Source organism: Triturus cristatus, chromosome 4_1 (genome assembly GCF_964204655.1).
Source record: "Triturus cristatus chromosome 4_1, aTriCri1.1, whole genome shotgun sequence".
Lineage (NCBI taxonomy): Eukaryota > Metazoa > Chordata > Amphibia > Caudata > Salamandridae > Triturus > Triturus cristatus.
In genome coordinates this window covers 565,378,644-565,406,491 of record NC_140585.1, presented here as the reverse complement: position 1 = coordinate 565,406,491, position 27,848 = coordinate 565,378,644, and the positions used below count along the sequence as shown (strand labels likewise).

The following is a 27,848-nucleotide window of genomic DNA, read 5'->3' as shown; positions in this document are numbered from 1 at the left end:
TATATATATATATACAAGCACGCATCCCTGGTATCGTGGATTCTGGTAGTGCAACCAAATCGCCAGTGGTGCAGGTATAAGGCGATACTGCAACACGCCTTTTTAAATACAAAAAGTTCCTTTCTCCATCAAGAAGGGGCCTGCACTCAATTCTCTGTAATAATCCGATTCATTGCAGAGGCAACACTAGCATTAAACTGGAACGCGTTTCGGTTGTTAGACCAGCCCTCGCCAACCAAACAAATGCCTCTAGATGTGTGTTGTATTTAAATCATTCTCACAGGTGTTATCAATTAAATAAACATGAAAGAGTTAATTTTTGTGTTCGCACTTCTTTCGATGGTGATATAAAATACAAACTACCGGCTTTTATTTTTACTGCTGGAAATCGAAAGAAATATGTTTTTAACATACATTTTTTCTGATGTTAATAAAAGGAAAGAGATCCTTTTAAACTCGACGGAGCAAGCAATGCCCACCTACACTGTTAGTAATAAAGCCGAGCATTTCTCGTTACTCAGCAGTAGTTTGTATGCTATTAGACAGTTTATGAATAAGGAGTTAAAAACGGATCCTTTATCAGCATAAATTTGTCATATGATAATTTAGTTTCCAGGCATAACTTATGTGCACATAATTTGTTGTTTCAACAGACATACCTTCCAGGCACCGGATGAAACCGTACTAGAAAATAATTATTGCCGGAATCCGGACAATGATGTTCATGGCCCCTGGTGCTACACGGACAACCCTCTCATTCCTTGGGATTACTGCTCCATTTCACACTGTGAGCATTTAATTTATTAAAATCAAAGTGTCTTAATATCAATCGTATTGCACATGCATTCTTTAGCTTATTTATTTACTTACAGATAAATGATTTATCACCCTTATAACTAAAAATGTAAACTACGCTATACAAATAATTATTTTATGTCGATTTTTGTTTATTCAGTTTCTAAATTACAATATTGTGCACATACCAGACTTTAAATAAAGCAAATGCTGTCTTCCATATTTGTAAAATTTGTTTATTCCGTGTTAGTGACACAGGGTACCATTTTGATAAATTTACACTGAATTTAAGTGCACTTTCTCACTAATTGTTCAGTATAACCAGAGATGAAGACTTATACAATCACTTCTATTTACAAACAACACTTTTTGGATAAAAACATAATAATATTGCTAACATGGGAAAAACTTGTTGATACTGACATTCACTTGTACTATGTGTGCTACTATGCACCACCAGGTTCTCGCGGACAAGTTTACAAGGGTCCACAGCTAGGTGGCCTTCTAAAAAATGGCTGAGTGACCATCATGATGACACTGTGGCCCTATGGTGGACGATCCACAGGATAAGTATTACTCTTGGTGGAATCAGCTTTGAGGATCCACCGATGGTCAGCCAGTTCCTCGACCTTGTAGGAGTAGAGGGGAACCACAGTTTACGCGGGATAGAAGAACTCTGTTTTATAGCTTTACACCTGCGTTGCTAAATTCTAAATGAGATCCAAGGTGTATCGAAAGCACACCACTTGTCATGCTGTCCTTACTCATAACAGGCTTTCAACATCACCATGAACTGGCCCATGGTTGCTGAAAGTATCCTTTTACGCTTTACCTAGTAGTTCTAAAATGCACATTTTAGTACTTTTTTCATGCTAATTGATGTTTAGAATATGCAAAATGTGTTAATCATGAGACAAGTTCTTGCACATTAAATAAACATGTAAATATGCATGGTATGTCATCCCATGATTAAATATTTCATTATTTTTTAATGTACAGATTTTCCGAGTCAGAATTAGATACAATTCGCACATGTTTGTCTTTGTGTGTGTGCTGTTAACTTAACTACAATACCAAAGACATAGCTGTAAAATTAATAAATAAGTCATCACTATGTAACACAATCCTCTTAAAACTGTGATTAGGCCTTTTAAGCACCTGGGAAAAGACATTCTTACAGCAGTTCCCTACATAGTTAATCTCACTGTGAGAAAAGTATCAAACATATTTATAAATCATATTCCCATTAACAAATTTCTTCTTTATAGTGTTATTATTTTTGTAGCATACGTGATTCATGAGAATTTCAAAGGGCATGAACACCCCGAATAAACACATGTGAAAAGGGTGAAAGAGTACATGCATCTGTTGATGAGGGGAGAGAAATGCACCGATAAATATATTAACTAAGTTTCAACTTGTGACATTCAAAATAATAATATCAAACATTTACAAAATAAAATGTAGTACTTCATAAGGGAGGTGAAAGGTAGTAATACGCACTACTTGCACAATATCCAAGAACTCCCCACAAGTACAGATATATGTGAATGAACAATGCTGGCATGAGTTACAAACATCTACAACAATGATGAGAATGCCTGTGAAGGCAAAGATATACATAATTTATATAGAGGATACTGGTAGACCTGTCTTCCTTAGGGTGGTCTTCCCCAAACCTTTTGCCTTATTACCTCCTCTTTTTTCTGTTGTGTTGTGCTGTATTGTTTTGCTATATTGTTATGCTGGCCTTAGGACTCTGAGCACTTTACCACTGCTGACCAGTGCTACAGTGCATGTGATTCTGGCCAAAAACATGGTGACATTGGTGTATACATGATTGACATATTTAGTTTACCTATAAGTTCATTGTAAAGTGGTATACCAGATACCCAGGTCCTGTAATCTAAATGCTACTAGTGGGCCTGCAGCACTGGGTATACCACCCACACAAGGAGCCTTTCAAACATGTCTCACACCTGCCATTGCTAGGCCTGTGTGTGTGCAATTTATTGCCACTTTGACTTGGCATTTAGAACCCCTAGCCAAGACTCATACCCCCCTTGTATTACACAAAGGCCACCCCTAAGGTAGGCCCTAGCTAGCTCTAAGGGCAGGGTGCTGTGTACCTAATATGTAGGACATGTACTTTTACATTTTACTTGTCCTGGTAATGACAAACAGCTAAATTGTTTGTTCCCTATTATGAGGCCTACTCCTCTCATAGGTTAGCATAGGGAATTCCTTAAAACACTTTTAAGCTGTATTAGAAAAGAGTAGCTGTATCATGTTTCATATCTTTGGAATGATAAATCCCCTTTACTGGTAAAGATGTATTTATCCATACTGTTTTAGAAATGCCACTTTTAGAAAGTATATAAACAGAGATAATGGCACCTGCGGACAAATGTAATTAATAGACAATAATAATCATAAGCGCAAGGGCAATACAAGGGATTAAGTGGATGTCGAAGAGAGATATTACACTATAAACTGCATGATGTTTTATAAGTTCAAATTTTTATATATATATATATATAGTTTCAATATATAATCACAATCAGGTGCATGGTGGTCCCATTGACTTTGAAAGGGGATCTAGATCGAAGAGAGTAAAAGGAGTCAATGGGCCAGGAGACTTCAACCTAAAAAAGAAAGAATTTGCAACCATTGCTGCTAGGCAATAGATGCTCGAGGTTGCAAGAAGATGCATTGCCTTGAGGCCACAATGGTAGCCCTTCTGCAGAAGAAAAAAGAGTTTGATGCAATCCTTAAGGTGTTTAGAATACCAGCAAGAACAGAGGAGAGTAGGACTCTGGATGAAGCGCAGGTCATCGTAGACCCACCAGCAACCTCTGACTAACAATACCAAGAAATGATCTAGGAAGAGGAAGAAAGGTATGACCATGGTGTGCCTCACTCACTGTCAGCAACCGGTAGGGAAAGCAGAATCTTCACACAAGCTCACCAGAAGAAGGCATTACCTAATGCTTCTCAAGATTATCACACCCTATTTATATTTCCATATACAAGTCAATCAATAAAAGGGCAGCTGAAGCATATTGTGTGCAATTTTAACATTTTAAGAGAAACAAATTTCATAAATCTGATTTTCTTTACAGAAAAATAATCAATACCTCCCCATGATGCCAAACATGCTAGATTATGGCAAGAGACATTTAAAGATCCTGCCTGTTCTAAACCAGTCATGCCCAGGGTGGAGAAAAAAAGTCAAGCACTTCACAACCAACCAGATCTACAATTATAAAAAACGAATGCTCCAACAGGCTTCATGATAGTCTCTGACCAGTAAGAACGTGATTGCCCTATCATCAACCAGTCCAATATCAGATAAAGAAAGCAATGGATTAGAAATGGTGGATATTCATATGGAGAGCTCCACCGGCACACAATTGTGATTAGCAAACATCAATATCCTGTTGAGCATGTATGGGCATTAACAGCAGGAGGACATCGAGGAATTGATGCAATACTCCCCAGACCAGCACAAGAAGAGGGAAAAACTGTCATCCAAGAGTGGAAGGCGATAAACAATGCCTGTCTAAAATGTGAGACTGATGGCAGATGAGCACTGATTCTGCACTTAGAGCAACCTCATGGCTAAGGGTCTCTGTTTAAACAGAAGGTGCAGGTAGCCATAATTAACATGCCTTTCACTCGGGAAAGTCTGCTTGGAGTGGCATTGGATGACTCCCCAACAGATGAAAAAAGATAGTGATACAGTCAATGGGGTTTTTAAAGTTTATAAAATCCTTAAAAAAGCAACTATCACTACCAGAAAGTCTGAGGGGAAGGTGTGGGGGGGTGCAGCCCAACACACAGCTATCCTGGGCTATACAGTCAGTCACCAGTACATAAGTGTTCAGTAGTAGTATCCTATAATACCAAGGCAGCCCTTTCAAAGCAGGGCCAACAACTGGAGCAAGACCACCAGAGGGTTGGCCTCACCTTCAAAATGTTGATCTAATGAAGGTCCACTGAAACAAAGCACTTATTGGAGGAGATTTGCGGGCAGGAGTGGAATAAAATTGCCTGCAACAAATATGTGTGCAGCACCATAAAGCACAGATATTGCATAGAGCTTGAAAATATACCATCAATTCTCAAGCCAAAAGAAAAGGACTTAAGAAAACAGAACTTCAAGATATACACACTGCAAGAAGTCATCTGACTCTTTAAAAAGGGGAAAACATTTTGAACGCAGACCTCAAGAACACCTGCATACCTGCTTCCATATTTCAATTAGCAGCATGCACAGTAAATACCTCATGTTGTGGAAATCAATTTGCATTACTGATTGAAGAGCTTCTATTTGTGTTAATATCAGCACCAAGGGTGTTCATAATGTACCTTGAAACCGTGGTACCACTCTTGATAAGGCGAGTGACACATGTGTACCCTACCTATGTGAAATGCTGGGGTGAAGGCGAGAAGAAAATATTCCTAGGAGCAACACAAGTTGGTAAAAGCAAAAGCAACCTCAACACAAAAGAGAGTTCTGGCAGGTTGCAGCAAGTTCACACATGCCAGAAGGGACAGTATTTGACAGTTTCAACGGTGACAAAATTAATGGGTATGGCGGCCTCATGCCTTCCACTTATTCATTTTGCCAGACTCCATGTGTGACCAATACAAGATTTGTTGCAAAGTCAATGGTCACAACCAATGGAGCATTTGGAGCATTGGTGGGTCTAATGGTTGCTACAGGGAGGGAACAGAAAGAGAAAAATGGTGGGTAACATCACAATAGGCAGACCTTCAAACAAACATCAACTTTTGTGACCATCACAATAGATGCATGCCATACAGTATGCAACACACACAAATGTAACCTCAACATAAGGGGGCATTGAAACTCAGAAGAAGCAGTGGAGCACATAAATATACTTGAGCCAAAGACAGTCTTCCTGGCACTAAGAGCATTTCAAAAGAACATCAGGAAAGAGTGGTCCTGATGCAAACATACAAATACCATTATGCAAGCAGGACGGAATGTGAACATTTGTCCTACCCAAGGTAGCACAGGCAATAGGGAAATTATCACACAGAGGAGCATATTACTGAGAGCCATACACTTACCAGATTAACAAAATGTTGTGGTGGATATATTATTCAGACACGAAAACATTTCACATGAGTAGGAAATTGACCAGGAGTGCAATGAATATATTCCAGGTGTGGGGAACTTAATAAATGGAACTGTTTGCTAACCACACAGATGTAAATACCTTACTACCAGGTACCCACATCACCTATCCCAAATAAATGCCCTGTTGATAGACTGTTAATGGAAATTTGTGTTGGTCTTTCCATCAATCCCAATGATACCTCTTGTGATGAGTGCAGACAGACAACCATGATACGACCCTTGTAGCTCCACAGAGGGCTAGATTAAAATGGTTTTCAGGTTCAGTGGAAAATGCCCTACGTAGAATAATAAAATTACTTACCTCTCAAGCCATGTAGCTTGAGCCTAGCAGCATTGCTCCTGGAGACAAAGAATTTGGTGGCCTTGGCCTACCACACAGACACATGGAAATATTCAGGGGGACTAGGAGACCTACAACAGAAAATGTTATGCAGCTAAGTAGAATGAAATAATCCACTATTGCAGGAAAGAGATTGTGACAATCACCTTGGCATGGAACGCTGCAACAATTGGGCGCTTAACACACTTAATAAATGCTGATCTGTTGTAAACATCCATCAGAGTACACCTATCAGAAATAATTGCATACATTATCTGTACTACAGGAAGGAACATCTTCACTACAACAATAACCGGTCAGTCAGTCAAAAACTTTATTTCGGCCACAAGGGCCATAAAAGCAAGAATACAATACAACAATTTATATGTCAAAAGCAAAAGCAGATCACATTTTAACCACCAGGACAGAGTAAAATAGTCAGATTAAAATTTTCACATTATTAAGAGTTGGTGGAAAATTTCCTGCGCTGAAACCATACAGCATTAAGAAAACGTGAAACTGCGAACACAATTGGGGGATGGGTGTCGTATTTTAAGACTCGCAGGGCATTAACACAGTCTCTAAAACCAAGGTTCCTACAAATCGATTTTACCCAACGTTTCCTATGAGTAAGGTACGCTGGACAAACAAAGAACATATGAATTTCATCCTCCAGTTTGTAGCCACATGCAGGGCATGAAATACTATTGTTAATGTCCCATCTAGAAGTAAAGGACCTGAGTGGTAGGGTACCCATTCTAAATTGAACATATAATTTCCTGGCTACAGGAGGGAAAATCAGATCCAAAAATAACTCCCTCCCATAGTTCGGTTTAATCTGAAGAAACTGTTCAGTCAGCCTGCCTATATTAGGATCCATGTGCAGGCGTGTTAGATGAAAGTATCTTAGTTCTTCAGCAAGATTGGTTTTAGAAACAGATAGGCAGGAACCTTCTGGGGTATCCCAGAGTTCCTGGCGACCAATCTTGAAACAAGTTTCCCTAACGTGGGTTAACCAAGGAATCTTCATGTGTTTAAGTGTAGGCCAGAGATCCAGAAATTCATCTCTAAAAATTTCCAGGTCTGGATTAGACCATAGTCTCTTCCAATAGTGGACAGGCCGGGCCGCCACCACTTCTTCAATAGGAAGCAGTCCCAGATCTAGTCTAATTGGGACCAGCGGGGTGCTAGGGGGTAAACTTAGTAGTTTCCTGATAAAGGAGTTTTCAACCCTCGTTAGACTATCTATTTTGGAATGGCCCCATAGTTCTGCTCCATAGGTAGAGGCAGGTCGGGCTTGAGTTTTAAAGATTTCTACCACTGGAGCCGCTGGTTTAAAAACCGTGCCACTAAACAATCTAGCCATACCTCCTGTGGTTTGGGTCAACTTGAGTGTAGAATTGACCACCTGGCCTCCCCAGCCAAGATCTTCTTGGAGTGTAATCCCCAAGTAAGTGAACGTTTTCACCCTTTCAAGGGGGATACCATTCAGAACTGGGCTGGGGCGAGTACTTTTAGGAGGGTTGAGAATCATAAATTTCGTTTTGGCTAGGTTGATCTCAAGGCCCCTGTCACCACAGAAGTCAACAAAGCCATCTAAAATTCGCTGGATTCCCATGGGAGTGCGTGACAACAGCAGGGTGTCGTCAGCGAACATTAGGGCAGGAACCTTGCCCGAGGCAAGCCTAGGAACATCAATATCTTTGAGGGCTAAAAGGTGTTTTATGAGTCCATTGATGTATAGGCAAAACAACGTAGGAGCTAACACGCATCCTTGTCGAACTCCTCGGCTAACAGGGAAGCGGTCGGAGAGTTCGCCATACTTCCCACATCTAACCTGGGCGAAATTGGCCTTGTGTAAGTTCTTCAAAACATCCAAGAGATAGGGGGGAATGTTGAGCATTTGCAGAACGGCCCAGAGCTTTTCTCTCGGAACCAGATCAAATGCTGACCTTAGATCAACAAAAATGAGGTAGAGGCTGCCACCCTCTACTCTCACAGTCTTCCACAATATAACCTGAAGACGAAATATCTGGTCGAGGGTTGAAGTACCCTTCCTAAAGCCGGCCTGCAAAGTGCTTAAAACGTTATTTTCTTCTTCCCAGGCCTGCAATCTATTCAAAATTATGCGCCCGAATAGTTTTTGGGTCGTATCAATTAGACTTATCGGGCGATAATTTGAGGGCTGTAGAGGACAGCCTTTTTTGTGAATAGGCACTATCTCCGCGCCACGCCAGGTTACTGGTGGCTCTGCACCATACAAGATGGAGTTAAAAAGGACACATAAGTAAGGAGCCCACACCGTAGGTTCAGACCTAAAGAGATCGCCTGGGATTTTGTCCAGGCCCGGCGCTTTGTTAGGTATGAGCATAGAGATGGCATTTTCAACCTCCTTAATTTTAATTCGTGGGATAACTGCAGCACGACAAGCTGTATTAGGGGAAGAGTCAACTGGGGAAAGTAAATTAAGATCCGCTATAGAGTATAGGCCACCGAAGTGCCCTTCCCACACTGCAGGGGCAATATTAGAACCAGTGATGGCGTCAGAATCTTTCTTTCCATTGCTAACAATGGCCCAGAAAGTCTTAAAATCCTTATTCTGTAAAGATACTCTTAGCTCCTCCCACATATCGTCTTCCCAAGACTTCCTTGCCCTGTTGGTCTGTTGTTTATAAAGGGCACGGAGTGATTTAGTTCTAAGTTTATCCTTTGCTTTTATTGCCACAATCAACTCAGTTTTTAGTTTCCTACATTCACCTGTAAACCAAGATTGCTTGTTGGGCACAGGTGCCTTAGGAACCTCTGAACGAGAAAAAACGTCCAGAATTTTCATTGATAACTGAGTGTGGATAATAACGGGGCTGGATAAACTTTCCGCGGAAGAGCAGTCTAGCACAACGCCGGCCATTTCATTAAGGCATGGAAGTGCCAATCTATAAGTTTCTGCCAGTTTCTCAGGACGCATGAGGATGCTAGACCATTTGACTCTTCGTTTATTATTATGAAGAGTTAAAGATTGCAAAGGAGGGAACACCCCACTGGCATACGTTGAAAATACCCAATGGTCTGATTTTAATTTCAGGGTAAGGGCATTGTGGTCACTATCATCACGAACGACCACTCTAAAATCTAGGACCTTATTCCATGATTTTGTATCGATCAGGATATAATCCAAGATCGACAAATGCCCAGCTCTGTTAAAAGTAGTATGTCCAGGCTGGTCGGATTTAAATCGGCCATTACAGGCCCTCAATGATAAAGAGAGGGTAAGAGAAAGAATTTGGAGTACTAATGGGGTCCAAGCTCTGACCGTAGGGATCATAGGATCAGGGATATTTAAATGTGTGTCTTCCGCCACAGGGTCATTTTGAGCTGAGAGACTAAGTGGCTCAAACTGGCAGTTAAAGTCGCCGCCTACTATAACAGAATAATCTGGATCTAAAGTCAGAATAAAATCATTCAAAGCTGTAATGACCTTAGATTCGCCTCCTCCTGGGGAGGGTCTAGAATAGACATTTAGGAGAACCAAATGCCTGTTCTCAGGCAGGTCCAGTAGAACACATAAAATGTCATCAGATCCTGTTTGAAGTTGCCTGGCTTTAGCACCCAGGTGAATTGCAACCCAGGTGCTAAGACCTCAAGAAGGTCTCCCCCTGCCACTAGATAAAGCCAGAATGCCAAAAGAGGCAAACCCCTCTCGTTGGTAGTTTTCCGTGGCCCATGTCTCTTGTAACAAACAGATATCAAAGGTGTCCATAAAATTACCCCACTCATTGCATATCTGTTTGTTCTTTAGGCCCGCTACATTCCAAGAGATAAGGTTAACATCAGTTTTAGGCTCTCCTATGGTAGGGGCATCTATACTTAGGTTTGGGGAATCAGCTATAGAAGGAGGATTAGTACATAAAGCAAAGACATTATCCCCGGTGTAGGGGACAGTAGGGGAGTTCACGAGAGACACAGTCTGTGGTAAAATTTTAAAGTCCTCATCCGGATTTGAGTATAAAGTCGGGCTTGGTGGCACCATAGATGTAATTTTAGTAACTCCCCTGCCTGGTTCTCCTTGGGTAGATGGTTCAGCGTGGATCGACCCACTGATCGAACATGTATTTAGGACCAGTCAATCAACCTCGCTAAGACATCTAAATCGATTGTAATCCCCCAGATATAAGGAAGAGCCCTGTGGTTCATATCTAGTACTATGCCCACTACAAAATCCATTGCGACCCACACGTGTCCACCCTTGATCATAATCATGCTCCTGGTGTCTTCTGGGAGGGGGATAGAAAAAAGCTAGTGGGAGGGGCTTTATTAAAGATTCAGACCCCACGTGGGGAGAGTTAAGGATGAAAGAAACAGCACCCTTATCCCACAGGGTTATAATCACACAATCCCCAGTAAGACCTTTCTTAGTATTGCCCACCCAGTGGACCCTACGAACCATCAAAATCTCACCCGAAAAATTTGGGGGGAGGGGTCTATGGTTTGTAAGCCAACTCACCACTTTGTTCTTGAGCGATGAGAAGGATTCGGTGGTTCCTTCGGTAAGTTTAGGGACTCCCGTTAGAACTACAACAAGCGGGGCAGCCTCTGGGGGGAGATTTGGAGGAAGATATACTCCAGCAATGGGAGCATTAGTGATAATGGTCTGGTGCAAATCTGGCTCTACCCTTCCTAGAGAGTTTATGTTTGTCACCGTAGAGGAGGGAGGGATAAAGCTACTAATGGGGAGTGTGGAAACCTGGGCTGGCAGTGTCGGGGGTGCGGGAGTATGTATAGGTAATTGTGAAATTGAAGCGCTTGTACTCTGTAATGCAGCGACATTACCCCGCCCCCTTTCAGAAGAAGATGGAACAATGGAGGGGTTGGAGTAAGACTCAATTACCCTTGTCAAATTAGCTATTCTATCCTCCAATTGGTACAGTTTAGAACAAAGAGGATCAAGCAAAGATTTTAATAAAGCCTTTACATCTTTGTAAGAGGGTTCAATATTTATGCCCATATTAGTATTAGAAGTAGGGGTAGCTAAGGAATGAAGGGAGGCCACCTGATCTGGACAAGTAGTCATAGTAGATACAGATCTGCTTATAGCGACGGGAGACGCGCTAAAGTTTGTAGTGCTCTCAGGAACTGTATCAGTGCGAGGGGGAAGAACTGATAACTTGTGCAACTTATTTCTCTTCATTGGGGGGCCTTTATTCTTCTTAGGAATGGCTCCCTCCCTAGCAGCTCTAGAACGCTTCCTACCAACCAAACTGTTTTTAGTAGTGGGATTGGGATTGGGGCTTTTCACGGGCGATATCCTAGCATTAATCGTTCTGTGAGGACACTCATTATCAATAGGGGAATTAAAAACAGGAGTAGCAGGAATAACAATAGATAGTGTCTGTTTACCGGGCAGAGGAACATTGTCAGGCGTCCTTGCCTGGGCGATATGACCCAATGAGGATCTTTTGGCATTTTCAATGCCTATAGAGAGGCGCTTTTCAAGAACCGTTATCTCATTATTTAATAGAGAATTGGCTCGTATTAAAAAAGCATCTAAAGTCCCTGATACAGATCCACTGCTTACAAGACATTTACTACGAGTTTCCCTTGCTGCCATTTTAAGCTATGGTCACTGGAGATAGTAGTTACAGCAGTACGAGACAACCAATGGGTAGCCGGAACGCTCAGGCAAATGAAAGAGTTATGGCCCGGTCCGGTCTTGCCCGGTCTGTAACGGGCTAGAACGGGCCCGCCCTTGGCCCGGGCTTCGCCCCGGACTACGCCCCGCACGCGTCCCGCTAACGCGAGAACAGGCGAGGGTTAAATGGGCCGGAGTAAGGGGCGGGAAGAGGAGCCAGGTGCGAGTGATCAGCAGGAAAGAAAGCACTCTGGTCCTCGCAGTCCCGCAAATTAAATAAAGTCACAATTAAAAGCCCCGTGTAGTTTAGTGGAAATCCGTGCTGTCCGCGCCAAGGTCCGCTGCGGGAAACAGTTCTGGATGAGCCTGTGTGAAAGCAAGGTCCTGCGCCTGCGAGCGGCTCCCACGAAGCGGGGGCCGCGAGGCGTGAAATACTGGCCGGAGTGAGGGGCGGGAAGAGGAGCCAGGTGCGAGTGATCAGCAGGAAAGAAAGCACTCTGGTCCTCGCAGTCCCGCAAATTAAATAAAGTCACAATTAAAAGCCCCGTGTAGTTTAGTGGAAATCCGTGCTGTCCGCGCCAAGGTCCGCTGCGGGAAACAGTTCTGGATGAGCCTGAGTGAAAGCAAGGTCCTGCGCCTGCGAGCGGCTCCCGCGAAGCGGGGGCCGCGAGGCGTGAAATACTGGGCAGAGTGAGGGGCGGGAAGAGGAGCCAGGTGCGAGTGATCAGCAGGAAAGAAAGCACTCTGGTCCTCGCAGTCCCGCAAATTAAATAAAGTCACAATTAAAAGCCCCGTGTAGTTTAGTGGAAATCCGTGCTGTCCGCGCCAAGGTCCGCTGCGGGAAACAGTTCTGGATGAGCCTGAGTGAAAGCAAGGTCCTGCGCCTGTGAGCGGCACACTCAGAAGGTCGCCTAATACCCCTCAGAAGAGGTGAGATCAGAAAGGAACCACCAGGAAGGCAGGCAGAGCAGTAGGTCAAAGGACGGGATGCTTCGATCTCACCGTCAATGACGCTTATTTAAGGACCTTCACAGCAGAATTATTCAGGAAAGATCCCTCAATACTGTTCCCCACCATAAACCGTGGAGTTAGCGAAAAGTCTGTATTACGAACTACTGTCACACAATATTAGGATGATAGTCCTTTCAGAAGAGGCCAGTGTGCAGCGAGTTCTAAGGCCTCTAGATCTCTCCGTGAAAAAAAAATCAATGAACAAAAATGAGGAGGTGCCAAAGGAACAGGGCAGTGTCTTGTATGAACTGCAGCTTTTCAAGTGAAAGTTCAGCACAACTCAAGTCGAGTCAGATTGGTGTTCCCCCTTAACATCCACAATCAGCGTGTAAGTCCCACACACGTTTATACAGCGCCGACAGCAAGCACAATTATATCGTTGAATCCCAGTAAGCGATACGTCGCTCTCAGTGCTACGCATGGCGTGCACAGTGTTTATTAGTAGCTTTTGATCCGTTTTAGCTCCCAAAATTTTTTGGGGTAAAATCTGCAGATTATACAGCATATGGCGGATTGTGTGGCAAATCCATAATTATGCGGGAAAATCCGCTACCGCAAAATGTCTTCATTCTGGTGGTCCTGAGTGTAGGTCCCGGGGCGATGTGTGCCTATCATATAAATGTAATAACAGGGAGCGAAAGGGTTAACTTACTTTCTGCGCTCAGTGACCTCAGGTAAGGAAGTCACCTGAAAAAAGAAACAGGAAGTTGAGCAACGGGAACGGCTGCGTGAGCCAGGTGCAGCCCGGGCGGTGCAACTAGATCGGGCCCGTAAAGGAAGGGTGCCGCGACCGGTCGCCCCCGTGCTGTACCAGGAGGGGTTCACAGGAGAGGCCCCTCGTGCTGCAACCAGCCGACACTGAGTGGAGGGGCAGAGACACGCCGGGCCCCGTGGATAGTATTCAGACCTCTAGCCGCTTTGCTGTATTGAGGGGTGCAGAGACCAGCGCCCCAAGGCTTCGCGGAGGAGTGTGCCCAGACAGCCCCTGGCAGGGCTCTGACTGTAGAGGGTGCCTCTGTGCTGATCGGCCTCTGATGCGTGTCAAAGGATGCAGCTCGCCAAAGCAGGCGGCGTGTGAGCCATCACCTCAGATCGACGGTCGCCCGTGTGAGTAACACGTCTGTCACGTCTTTTTATTTAGCATTCTGTTGTCGACCTTCGTTTATTTGTTGAAACTGCAGAACCAACAATAACCAAAAGATTCCTAGATGGGGTAAAGAGAATTGCACATTCTAGTTCAGCTGCCACACCCAAGTGGAACCTGTACCTGGTGCTAACCCAATTGATTAAAGCCCCATTCAAGTCCATACACAAAGCAACAGGCAAACGCTTGACAATGAAGACACTGTTTCTCATTGCTTAACCTCACTACACAGAATTAGTGAATTGTAGGCATTCACAATATAGAACCAGTACCTGAAAATACACATGGTCAGAGTGGTCATGAGAATGAACCCACAATACATCCAGAACGTGATATCTCTCTTCCATGTCAATAAATTCACACAATTACCAAACTTTTTCCAACAAATAAAGATATGTATAAAACGTACTGCACACACTAGATGTGAGGATAGAGGTTAACATTTACATGCATGAATCAAAACAGTGTGGTAAAGGGACTAATTCCTTGTCTCTTTCACATTGGCATACAGAGGTTTTCAGGTCACAAAAAGAACCATCAAAAGATTAACAGTACAGACAATACATACTAATGTTTAGCAGGGAAATCACTTGATAGCAAGCCAAGACCGAACTCTGATAGAAAAAGCCACTAACTTTAACAGTTAAGTTGTCTTTAAACAATATCTGCTTGGCAGCCACCTGGTCATCGATCCACACATTCATTCAACTTCACCGTGTAAGTATCCATGGTAACAGAGCTGCACACGTAGGCCAGAAAGTACTGAAACACCTGTTTATACACACTCTCTTCAACTCATCCGCCCATTTGGAGGTAATATCGTTATATAATGTATGCACAGTATGTGAATCCAGAAAAGGTAAACACTGTAAAAGAAAACAATTATTTACCTGTAACAACAGTTTTGTAGCTTCAAACTTTTCTAGATTCGCTTGTGACCCCTTCCTGCTTCCCCAATGATAGAGAGTATGCAAAAGGTGCAAACAAATCAGAATATACTATAAATGTAAAATTATATACAATTAATAATAGTAAGCCTCAGAACAGTGCAGGTCACCAGAAAAAGGGAAAATAATATTTGAAGATGGCAATGATGTACAGTGGCATTGTGGGCGGGCGTATGCGTGACGTCACAGGGGGTTGGCTATAACAACGAATAATTTTATGTCCAAAAAAGACTAAGAAAGGAAAATATGGACATCCTGAACCTATTGTAACTGGTAATTAACTTTTTTCTTTTTGTAACATTTCTTCAGAACATATTTCTATAGTATTAATAATTAAACATGTATATGTTGTGTTTTATAATTTAATGTAAATTAGTATCATATGTTTAATTAAAGACCTGCTTGAGTGTTCTAAATTCATTTTCATTTCATTAATCGATAACATTTTTTAAAAGTTATACAGATTTGTAAAAAAAGGTCTAATTTAATTGAATACACTAATATTTACATGTTATTTCAAATTGTATATATTTTTTAATACATTTAATTATTCAAAGTAATTTAACTTTGAATTTAATTTAGAGTAATGTTGATTGCAATGAAATATATAGGGCCTGATAGCAATGACAGTCATCGCCGCAGAAATGGAACCGCCCGACATGCAGTCTGCAGTTCCACCTGCCTAATTACAATTCGACCACCCTGGAGGTGGCCAGGAAAATGCCTTTTTTTCCACTGTGGCTTGTGCAAACATCCATGCACCGTGTGCCAGGCACCACAGTGCATTAATATTTGGGGGGTACCCCATGTGCCCTCCCTTGTCCCATAGAGGAGGTGCACAGGAGACAGTGGCCCTGCGCACTGGAAACAGTGGCCCTGCTAGGGGCCCCCAAAGTTAATTTCTATCTGCCTTTGCATGGCAGTCGGACCCCCATGTAAAGGCAGAGGGAACGGGACATCGTAATCCCTAAGGTGGTGCCTCTGCAGTCACCGACCCTATTGTAGAGATTACTGTCGGACTGAGGCTCCGATGGGCTCCTTGAGCCTAACGGAGGCATCAGTCTGTCCCTCCACCCACTGCACTCTGACCACATCATAATGCGGTGGCCAGACCACTATTCTGGCTGTGGTGGTCTGCCCGACACCCTCATCGTACCCATAATGTCAATATTTTGGGCCATGGTATTTTAATTGGCTAGAAGTTTGCACTTTATATTATGCACACACAAAAGTGATATTCTGATTCTCAATATTTTTGCAACACTTTTATTGTAAAACAATATTTTTGTGGCCGAAATTATGTAACACAGCCCCATATGCTGTGGCATTGGGCTGGTGTGGAGTTGTCTGCACTGAAATCAAAGTTTACAAGTTCACATTAGTTCAACTTAATCATCATCACAGACATGACATGGAAGTACCACAATGATACTCTTTTTCCTGCTTGCCCTTTAACGTATATATATGCCCTATTGCACAGCAGTGTCAAATGAACTAGCAAATGTATGCTGGAGATACAGAATTTCATTTGCATCTGGAAAAGGTGCATTTTAACCAATTGCTATCCGTTTGGGCCACATTTTCCACTGGATGAAAGACAGTCCTTTTTGCCTAAATGGCTCAAAAACAAATGTCCATACGCTGAGCGAACAGAATCCTTGTCCATCTTTTTCAAATGGTACTCCAGCCCTGGTGGATCACCACACTGAAAGTACAGAATATATTGACATACAAAATGTGTTCACTGGATACCTCCAAAGACTTTCTCTACACTGTCGCCGAAAGAGATACCTGCATTAATCAATACCAAACCTAATGGCCCAACAATTGTTCTGACAGAACAACAGAATGGATATTATTGGGAGTACATGGCCCCTATCGGTGAAACACACTGAATGTGGCACTAGTGTCAGAGCTCTACCAGATCATAATATTTTGTGTGGCAAGAAATATTTACGTCCAAATGTGCCTATTGTATGTATGTGTTGTGAAATTCGGTTTAAGTGAAGTGTAAGATTTAATTCAGAAAGAAGGTATGAAATATGAGACTTCGTAAACTGAAACACACATTTTAATATGCATGTTATTATTTGACCCTGTACCGAGATGTATCTTGACAGCACAATATGCAGACTTAAGAAAGGATTTAGGAAAATAAAAGGAACATTATATTTATTTTATTTGAACTCATACCCGCTCCTGCACATCTTTTCCCAGCTCCTTGTAGGAATCTATATTTTTAGACTATGAAAGCCAAGTCATAGCATGAGCTGTGGGCAACCTCCCATATTGTAAAAATAATATTTAACTGACTAGTAACCAGGTTTCTGTTACAATTCCCAAGCTTATCATTGCTAGCTTTAATGAAGCAGTAATCCCTGCCTCGGAGAAAATTGCATGTAATGCCTGATCTTCAAAACCGAAACAAGAATACAGATAATAACTGAACCTCGAACCTTTCTCAGGCAATATAGAAACAAAGTAAACATTTGAAGGAGTAAATGTCACAAAAATTAAGATACAAAAAAATTATTTGAAGTGCCTTTTGTTCTGCATTCTGTCCATCAACTGTTGTTTTTGCATTTGTCACCCTGAGTGGGAAGGGTATGCCCAGACGTGGGTCCCGTGCTCTCCATGCCACTGCAATCAAGCTATCCTGGATAAAAAGGGGTGAAACCCCGAAACCGGTCCTAGGATGCTTGTTTCCAGTCCAGGAAGGACCGGGCTTGGCAGTTCGGACTGGACTGTTCCCATGAGGCACAGAGTCAAGACTGATATACATATGGCTGGGTTCAAACTGGAACGGCATGGTGAGGAAAAAAACGATGGCTTTAGGTCCAGATTAGGCCTGGGCGGTAAATTCCGTTCCGTTCGCGGAATTTGCGGAATTTGGGTAATTTCGCGTTCCGCGGAGAACGCGAAATTGCCCAAAAATCTGCGTTCGCGACTTTGCGAAATTTTTTGCTTGTTCGCGTTCTCAATATGCGTGTTCGCGAGATATTTCACCCCGAGCACGCAAACAGCGATCGCGAACAGGAAAAAGTATCGCGAACAAGCAATTCCGCGTGTTCGCGGAATTTCTGCGTGTTCGCGGAGATTTTTTACCATTTCGCGGAGATTTGCGTAACGCGATTCCGCGAATTCCGCCCACCCCTAGTCCAGATCGCTGTACTGGGGTGAATGCATGACATTGTTCTGCATTCTGTCATCAACTGTTTATTTGCATTTGTCACCCCGAATGGGAAGGGTATGCCCAGACGTGGGTCCCGTGCTCTCCATGCCACTGGAATCAAGCTATCCTGGCTGAAGAGGTGTGAAACCCCAAAACCGGTCCTAGGATGCTTGTTTCCAGTCCAGGGTGGACCTGGCTTGGCAGTTCGGGCTGGACTATTCCCATGAGGCACAGGGTCAAGACTGATTTGCATATGGTTGGGTTCAAACTGGAACGGCATGGTGAGCAAAAAAACGATGGATTTAGGCCCAGATCGCTGTACTGGGTGAATGTATGACATTGTTCTGCATTCTGCCCATCAACTGTTGTTTTTGCATTTGTCACCCCGAGTGGGAAGGGTATGCCCAGACATGGGTCCCGTGCTCTCCATGCCACTGGAATCAAACTATCCTGGCTGAAGAGGGGTGAAACCCTTAAACCGGTCCTAGGATGCTTGTTTCCAGTCCAGAGAGGACCTGGCTTGGCAGTTCGGGCTGGACTGTCCTCATGAGGCACAGGGTCAAGACTGATTTGCATATGGGTGGGTTCAAACTGGAACGGCATGGTGAGCAAAAAAATGATGGATTTAGGCCCAGATCGCTGTACTGGGGTGAATGTATGACATTGTTCTGCATTCTGTCCATCAACTGTTGTTTTGGGATTTTGCATAAAAGGCAGTTTTTGGAATGTAAAATGTAATCACACAATTAAACTGCCTCGGATTTTTAAAAAATGAGACACCAGGGGGCAGCAGCATGGTTGGTTTAGAGCACTGAAACAAAAGCAATAGCTCTCAGGAAATGATTTTAAAATTGGTTAGAAAAATACTTTTTTGCAAAATCAAAGCGCCGCTCACTGTATCCGATCTTAGCAAATTTACAGATCTTGAGAACTTATAGTAAAAAATCTTTCTTGTCCCCCAGTTGTCCACAAATCCGCGTTCCCTGTGCAGCATTCCTTGGATTCAAGTGAGTATTCTTCAGCCCCAGAAAGGAATACCACAAAAAATTAGGCCTGGGCAAAGTTAGTGGAGTACTGATCTGCGAAGTGCCAGAAAAAAACACTGCACTCCGTACAGTTCTGCCAGTGGCAGATTCTGTTAAGTCGCACTGCTCACACTGATTTTTAGCACTAAGAGTTTCTCCTCCAGTGTAAAATCAGCACAAACGCCACTATGCGTTCCACAAGTGGGCAATGCTGTTTTCGGCTGCTCGAGTAGACATGCTACTCGAGGTGCAGCTTTCTAAATGCGAGCGATGGACCTGCCACGCCGCCCGCATTGAGAAATCTCACCAGGAGGAGGTCTAGTGCATGATTTTTTCTCGCAAATGCTAGCCAACTTAATGTTGGCAAGCCGCTTGCGAGGAAAAACTCCATTCAGTGCCACTTTGTGGAGGGCTGCGGAACATCGCGCAGAGTGGGCAAGACTATTCGTACTCCCCCAGCGGAGCAGAATTCTTCACCCTCCTACAAAAAGTCCCTTTTCCACTGGTCCTGCTGATGTTCCTCAGGTGTAGTCACCTAGGAATAAATGTGTAAAGATAATACTCAATTATTCAGGAAATTCTACTTCAAGTCATTATTTCTGCAAGTAGATAGTCTGAATCTTAGTAGGTACTCAATGTTCAGACATGTACAGCTTTGTTACAGGTTGCGTCTATGAAGATTTTCCCCCTGGACAGCTAGTGAAATAATTATCATAAGGACCTGAAAATATGTGTAGCAATTCTCATCATTTTGTATAATTGGTGAAAAGTCCAACACAAAAGCAAATTGGTGAAGGTTTTATATAGTAGTATCCCTGCCAATATGTGGGCTAGGAAATTGTATATCAGCAATGTTCATAAGTAGGGTTTGCCATATAAATTTGAATACGAATGTAAAAGTTGTTTTGGTCTTGTTGGTGCTAGCTCATTTGGAGGCTTCTATTTACACTGAGATTACTTTATTTCTTATGTCTTTTAGGTGAAGGAGACACAACCCCTGCAGTTGCCATTCTCGACCGTGAGTTTGTTTTTATTCTGTGCTCAGTTAATGTCACATATACACACAAAGCATATGGAATCTGTCAGAATACACATTTTATAAATGAGCAAGCACAGTAAAAAAATATTTTGCACTGTTCACATTATGGTGAGAGGATGTGGCCTAATGGCTAGGGTGGTTGAGCTCGAAGCTGGGGAACCGGGTTAGAGTCTCAGCAGGTACACTCAACATCCTGTGATTCTGGGCAAATCACTTAATCTCCCCATGCCTAACAAAAATAAATGTGTCTGTCTGTAATGCAACTGGTGCTCATGTTAAGCGCCATGATACCTTCTGGTCTAGTTTGCTTCTATATAAAACTCCCCCCAAAAACCCCATCATGACCTTGAGATATGCAGTCACTAAACAATAAATGATAGCTATAATCGGGCTGTGGTAAACTGTGCAAAATTTCAGGGATGCATACATATAGAACTATAAAGTGCTTAATCATTAGGTAGTTGCTGGCTTGAATGTTACAGCGTGCTTCTGGCAGATTGAATGCTGATAGCGGATGGTAAGGTGCAGATACATTATCTAGCAAAGATTATGTACACAGGGAAGTGGGTGGCATAGTTTGGCAGGTTAATAGCAGAGCACAGCCCTTCTCAATTTTTTTGGTCTCATGATGCTAACATAGTCATTCTGTACATGATACAGTACTTTTCAGGTGGGGCGGCACCGGTGTTGACTGCCCTAATGAGGGCTTTGTGAGGGCAGTGCGACTGCCATTCTGGGGTTGCACCTAGATTGTCTTACCTAAAGAGAGTTTGATGAGTAGGCGGTGTTCGTATTGTCTGTAGACTATTTATTTTCTAGCAATGGTAAGCTGGATCCAGGGTTGTCCTTTCCTGTTGTAGTCTTTTAGATATTCTTCACCTCTTTTATGCATGCTTGTGCGAGTCTGTTATACTTCTCAAATTTGGCCCACTCATTAGGCTCAGTGGTAGTAAACACAAGGGGGCTTATTTTCAAGCCCCCTGCACCGCCGTACATCCCTTTTTCCCAAATTAAAAGTGACGCACCGGTGGCGCAAGGGGCATGTAAATAATGCCCAAGGTTCCTTGCCTCATTCAAAGTTCAAGTTCTGTATGCGAGAAAGAGCAGTTTTAAGAAGGTGTGTATGGCTTTCAAAAGTGCTGGACAGCAGTATAGTAAAAGGTCGAAGTATTCAAACCTATCAGTACAGAGTCTACATCTGTCAGTCTTGGAGAGAAAGAGCCATTTGGGGTTTAGTTTGTTAAACTGGCAGCTTTTATGGAGCGAACAATGGAGATAAGGCTTGGCTGCTGAGGAAATGTGGCTGCAGGTTGGTGTATGATTTTGCCACAGCTCATAATAGCGGTGAATTCTTAAGTTCCATGTAGCTTGTTTTCGAAAGTGCCCTTGCATTGCTTTAAGTGCTGCCTGTGATCTATTTGGAGGGTGGCAAATGATCTTTGGAGATAGTGTGACAAGGTATTTCTCTCTGATTTGAAGATATTCTAAAGGATTGATTTCAGGTTCTTTGGCAGCGCTTTTATAATCCTACGGTAGTACTTTAATCCCTTAACTGCTGGGCATTTCTTTCCCAGTGCTGAACCTTTTTATTTGCCTATTTGGGGTAGTTAGTGCTTGGCGTTCCATAACATTTTTTCTACATATGGTATCCACGCCAAATTTTCGAAGAGCCTGGGAATTCAAACGTATCCAGGGTTTGTGGATTTCCCTAGAGGGGACCAAGAAACAGGCAGAACATAGCAACATTAACAGTTTTTCTTTTAAATAGAGATAAAGTGCTTCAGATAAAAGTGTCTGTTTTTCCCCCTAAAAATGGCCTTAATTAACAGTTTACTGTACTAAAGTCACCATCTTCCCAGCATTCAGAAACATGAAGAGCTGAATCAGAAAACTTTTTTTGTATTACCATTTTGGCATTTTTCTAAGAGGTGGCCTATTTTCCCTATTTTTTTATACTCTCAAACTACTTCCAGTTTGTGGTGGGAACCATTGTGAAACCCAAGGGTGATCCAGACAAGCTATAGATTTCTGAAAAGTAGGGTAAATTCTAAATTCAATAAGGGGTCATATGTATAGATCCCTCAAGATTTTCACAGGACAATTGCTGTTGAAGTAAAGAAGTATTGTGAAAGAGAAGGATAAACAGGCATTTGTGACAATATTTTCATCTGTACATTTTTGTCACGTTTGCTGATTGACAAAAGCAACATATCATTACGTCCGCTAGACTCTTATGGTTGCAGAGTTATATAGTTCAGAAGCAGTCGTTATTTCTACATCTCTGAATTTGTGGGTACTCGTACTAGCGTATGATTTATAGGGTATTTTTTAAAATAGGGTATGTTTTTTAAAATGTACAAATACACTGGCTTACATTTGAAAGGCACAAATACAGCTAATCCCAATTGATAACAACAAATGTTCTACTATTCTATGCTCCCACAAGTCTCCCAACAGGTAGCTCTACATTTTGGATTCTAAGGAAACTTAGTCAGCCTGTAAATTGTTTAAAGCTGGACACCTAGTTGTATCCAGGGTGGGCTGACTTGCGTGACTTTCACCACTTTTTTTTACTCAGAACTTAAACTAAAATAAACATTTTCATCACCCTTGTGTGATGGCAAGTCTGGAATGTGCAGGGAGCCACAAACTTCCTTCCACGCGGCATTCATCCAAGTCCCCTGATAAACATGTACCTCACTTGTCTGGGGAGACCTAGCGGTCGTGACTGGTATCAGCCCAAAATGCAATATGGACGCAGCATATTTTTCCACCAAAAACTGATCCTTTTTAGGTCGAGCCTAGAGCAACGCATGCGTTGCTTGCTCGACTTTTTGTAAAGGGTAAAAAAAAAGTGCTACCTACCAGAGTTTTGCTGGCCTGAAGCTTGAGTGCACGTGCGTGTGCACGCGCGCAGCCACCATCTGTCTCCTCCATCACGGGTCATTAAGTTGCATTCTCCTCTGCCAGTGCCTCCGCCCGATCACTTTAACTTTCACTTTCGTGGCTTGGCTTGTTTAGATAGTTTGAAAAGATCTGCTTGGTTTCCAAACAAATGTTTTTATTTATATGGATGCTTAAAAAAAGTGCAACACTGCATATAGCCTTTAGCTTTCGCCCTCCTGTGCATCAGCAGGAGTGCAAGATACAACATGCTGTACTTTTTGAGTCCGAGAAAGGAAAACAAACACTGTTAAAGGAATGATCAGCAGTGGATGAAAAGAAGCCTCTGACATTTGACACCCTGTCTTTGAAAAACACTATATGTTGCAAGACAAAGTGCAAAGTCCTCTATTCATTTTCAAAGTGATTTCCTTCATGGTTATCTTGGGGTGCTGCAGCACCCCCGCATCCCTGGTCCAGCTCCCGCAGTCACCTACGAGGAAGACATTCTTGCTGCTGCCTGCGTCTGATGAGGACATCTGTATGCACTGTGGAACACATGCAAAGACAGGAAATATGGAGAACATTTCTCGAGTTTTATGCCTCTAACATGCTGTCAGCTGCTTGATTAACACTGGAAGTCTTGTTCTCACCCAGTCAAGCTGTAATGTGAATTAGGAAGCGCTGAGATCTCATTCTCGCTCCATACGTCCATATTCCTGAAGTCTGACACTGATGAAAGTAGTTATCCCTCTGTTACAGCGCCAACTTTTAGCAGGCGCTTGAAATCCACATGTGGGAGAGCCACTAGTATCAGTGAATTCTCTGCCAAGCCACCTCCAGGTGAACACTTCTCAGGTTTCTGGAAAGGGGTCATGATAGGATGGAGTGAGTACATCAGTGTTGTCCAGCATAGGTCTAAGAGGACTGTATCCATCCCAGTTTTTAAAAATAACCTGTAACTGAGTTACCTTCAGATTCATTGCATTTACATTTATTGTATGTGAAAATCTAGAAAATCTGGTGTGGATCTGGCCATCCTGGACTTACGTTTGACCTCCTAGGATACGTAACTATTGCGCTTCATGCACTTTTAATTCACAAGCATCGGGGCAAAATTAACAAACAATATCAAATTAGAGAAACTGAAAAATCTTTATTTAGAGAGTAAGCCTTGTTCATTCTTTGACTGCCGAAGGCATCATTTTCAAATGGGAATCGGCACAGCCACCCTGGCCGCATAGCAGATCATGTTCTTGTCCTGGCTTGTGACGAAGGAGGCGTGAGCATAATGCTTTCCTCTATACCTACGGACTACCCGTTCGGTATTACTCTGACAACAGGCTAAAGTTTTTTAGTTTTTTGTTTACCATTCTGTATATGTGATTTAGCTATGTAAAGACTCGAACGTTGCTTTTACATCTTTGGTTTGAAGGATCCTGGCTTCCAAAATAAGCTTGAACACTTGATCCCTTCTGGTGGTATCTCAAGACCAACATATGGATAACATTCCTTTTCTTTTACAGCCAGAATATTCTCCCTTAGGGAATCATTTTAAAGGATAATTTCCCCAGGAAGTAACACCTGGAACCGAGGCTCATGCAGGAATGTTCTTCAAATAGTTCATATAAGCGAATTTCTAGGAGTGCTCCATGCTATTTTAATCTTTGAAATCAGAAAGCGCGCATCTGTTTTCCTTCACCAGAAAAAAATCCACTCTTTGGCATTACTGAAATAATTTAAGGACGTGTCAAGTCTCTCAGGGGGACAGAGGTCTGCACCTCATTGTTAGATTCATCAGGGGCTCACATGAATCTTAAACAAGCATTGGCATAGCCAATAGGTCTCGCTTTTGGACCTTCTAAGTATTTAGTTATGCAGCACAGTATCGTTGGTGCAACAACATCAACTGTTGCGTGGCTAAACACTTATAAGGTCCCAAAGGCGAGACCTATTGGCTATGCCAATGCTTGTTTTCTAGTGTAGGTAGCTAAACATTTTGTATGCTAGTTCAGCCGGCACCTAGGGAAACCTAGCCAAACTGTCCATTTTTTAAACTAGATACCTATGGGTATCCAGCGTGGGCTAACTTTTGTGGCTCTCACCACGTTTTTTTTACCTAGAATCTCCAGCAGACCTCAAACTTTCACTTTCACTAAAATAAAACATTTTCCCCACATTTCTGTGAGTTAGCCATAAACTTCCTTGCACCTAGCATTCCATCAAGTCTCCTGATAAAAATGAGACCTCACTTGGGCGGGTAGACCTAGTGGCCGCAACAGGAAATGGCCTAAAATTCAACATGGACGCAGCGCATTTTCTCGCCGAAAACTGGAATTTTTTTTCCAATGTGGGTAGCTCTACATTTTGGAACTTAGTTCAGCCGGCACCTAGGTTAACCTAGTCAAACAATACATCTGTGAATACTAGACATCTAGATGTATCAAGGGTGGAAGACTAGCGTGGCTCTCACCACATGTTTTTACCCAGAATCCCTTGCAAACCTCAAACTTTCACTAAAAAAACAACTTTTTCTCACATTTCGGTGATGGAAAGTTCTGGAATCTGCTGGGATCCACAAACCTCCATCTACCTGGGATTCCCCCTAATCTCCTGGTAGTAATAGTACCTCACTTGTGATGGTAAGTCAAGTGCCCGTGATAGTCAACATGTTGTGGAGACATAAAAATGATCTATTACAAAACAACCTGGTTTTGCAAGACAGGGGCACCTGCATTTTCTGTCCCGGGGTCAGCGGCCATCTAGGGGAACCTACGAAAGACAGACATTTCTGAAAACTAGACACCCTAGACATCCGGGGGAGTCCAGGGACGTGTGGCTTGCATGGATTCTCCAACTTTTTCTGAACTGTATCCCAAAGCCAGAAAACATACTTTTATGGAAAAGATGTACGGAGAGACAAAAGTATTTTTCTTAAGCCCTGAAGAAGAGCAGTGTGTGTGAAACACGTCTTAGCTGCATTATATTTGCTGTGTACAACAAGCGAATCAAATTTTTGTTGCATCTCAGTACTGTTATTTCCTAATATATATACATATATATATATATATATATATATATATATATATATATATATATATATACACACACACTCATGTATATATTATACATACATATTATATCTGAACACTTTTTTTTTATAGATGTGAAGTTTTCCTGGGGCCACGATCAGCCTCCAGGGACACCACACATTTATTTTAAAAAGAATTGCCCAACAGGTGGTCGGCCAGTGTATAGGCGGGCCGAGACTCTGACTTTTTCCAAATTTATTGCATTATTTTTTTCAAATCTAGTCCTCTTCGGGGTGCGATTGCACACACAGGGGAAAAAAACACCTTTGACTAAAGGGGCCGGTCCATTATTATGAAGGCCGACCCCGGCTTTCAATATTCCTGGTGGCCTTGTGAGATTCCTGATCGCTGATCACGGTGCGCCGCCATCCACAATCAGGAATCTTTTTGTAAGAGGCATCGCTGAAAAGGGGGGACTCTCCCCTTTCCACCGATGCATCCCGCAAAAATGGGAGGCATCTAAAATGCCCCAAAACCTCAATGGACATGGGGGCAGAACTCACCTGCTTCTATCAAGCCGCTCTGGTCGGGGTTTGTAATGTCAGTGCATCTCGCTGCACGCTGACGTCACAGATTGAGAGACGCAGAAGCGATTCTGCACCTTTACCACAGGTATTTATAAAAAAAGGACACCTCCAGTACTTTTCAATGGAGGATTTTGGAAAACCATCTGTGATGTCAGCCGATGGCCGTTCCACGCACCAGGGAGGTAGTGCGTGTATCAGCCATTGACAGACTTAAGGGGATAAGAAGGTCGCCATACTCTCCATGATTGGCTCTCTAGTCCGAATTCCAGCCTAACCAGGAACCCATTCATGCATAATGGTAATCAGAAAACCCTTTTGCACGGCTTTCACCCCCACAGCTAATATGTCAATGTCTTTCAAATGATGATAATAATAGTAATAATAATAATAATGATAATAATAGTAATACATTGACGTGTTTCATGAGTTTCTCTTAAGAGTTGACAGTGAAATCTGTGGAGTTGTAGACACTACATACTCAAGGAAATTGTACTGCAAAATTAATTATTGGTTACTAAAAAGTACTTAAAGAAGTTCTTGGACCTCCAGAGTGAAAATACTTCAGAGATGCCTGGATATGCTTTTTATGTTCATTCGATCTGTGAAGGTTTGAGCTATTTATTTTTATTTACTAGGGCTGAATTAAGGCAAGGAGTGCCTGAAATTTGAATTCACCTCATTCATGATTTAATGTAAAAAAAATTAAAAAAATTGTCACTCCTTGACAAATAATAGTGCATAAAAGTAACCGAAAAGGCATGAAGTTACAAAAATAGTTGGTATTGATACTAGAGTAGTAATGTTTTAATGATCAATCATATTTTTAATTCTACATAGGATATCATCAGGAGCACTAAATACCTGAAGTTTTAGATATGAACTAGAGGCTGACTTTGAGCTCTTTTAATTTTTTTCTGGTACTCAACTTGACTAGCCTTTCGCAAAACATCATATTTTCCTTTATATTCTTATTTTTAGATGTCGTCTCTACCTGTGTATCAACAAAACAGGTACGAGTTGTGAATGGCATTCGAACACAAGCAAACAAGGGCTGGATGGTTAGTTTAAGATACAGGTAACTATGGGGTAACTGTATAT

General features: G+C 42.4%; 1 protein-coding gene across 4 annotated transcripts in view; it reads left to right on the top strand.

Annotated features, from left to right (window-relative positions):
* The window catches only part of HGF (hepatocyte growth factor), a 475,310-nt gene that overhangs the window by 329,683 nt on the left and 117,779 nt on the right, over positions 1-27,848 (top strand). For all 4 annotated transcript variants that reach the window (XM_085652885.1, XM_085652884.1, XM_085652887.1 and 1 more), the window contains 3 exons: positions 654-787; positions 20,189-20,227; positions 27,729-27,825. In XM_085652885.1, coding sequence (XP_085509011.1) covers positions 654-787; positions 20,189-20,227; positions 27,729-27,825 — 270 coding nt within the window. The remainder of the gene's footprint in view (positions 1-653; positions 788-20,188; positions 20,228-27,728; positions 27,826-27,848) is intronic.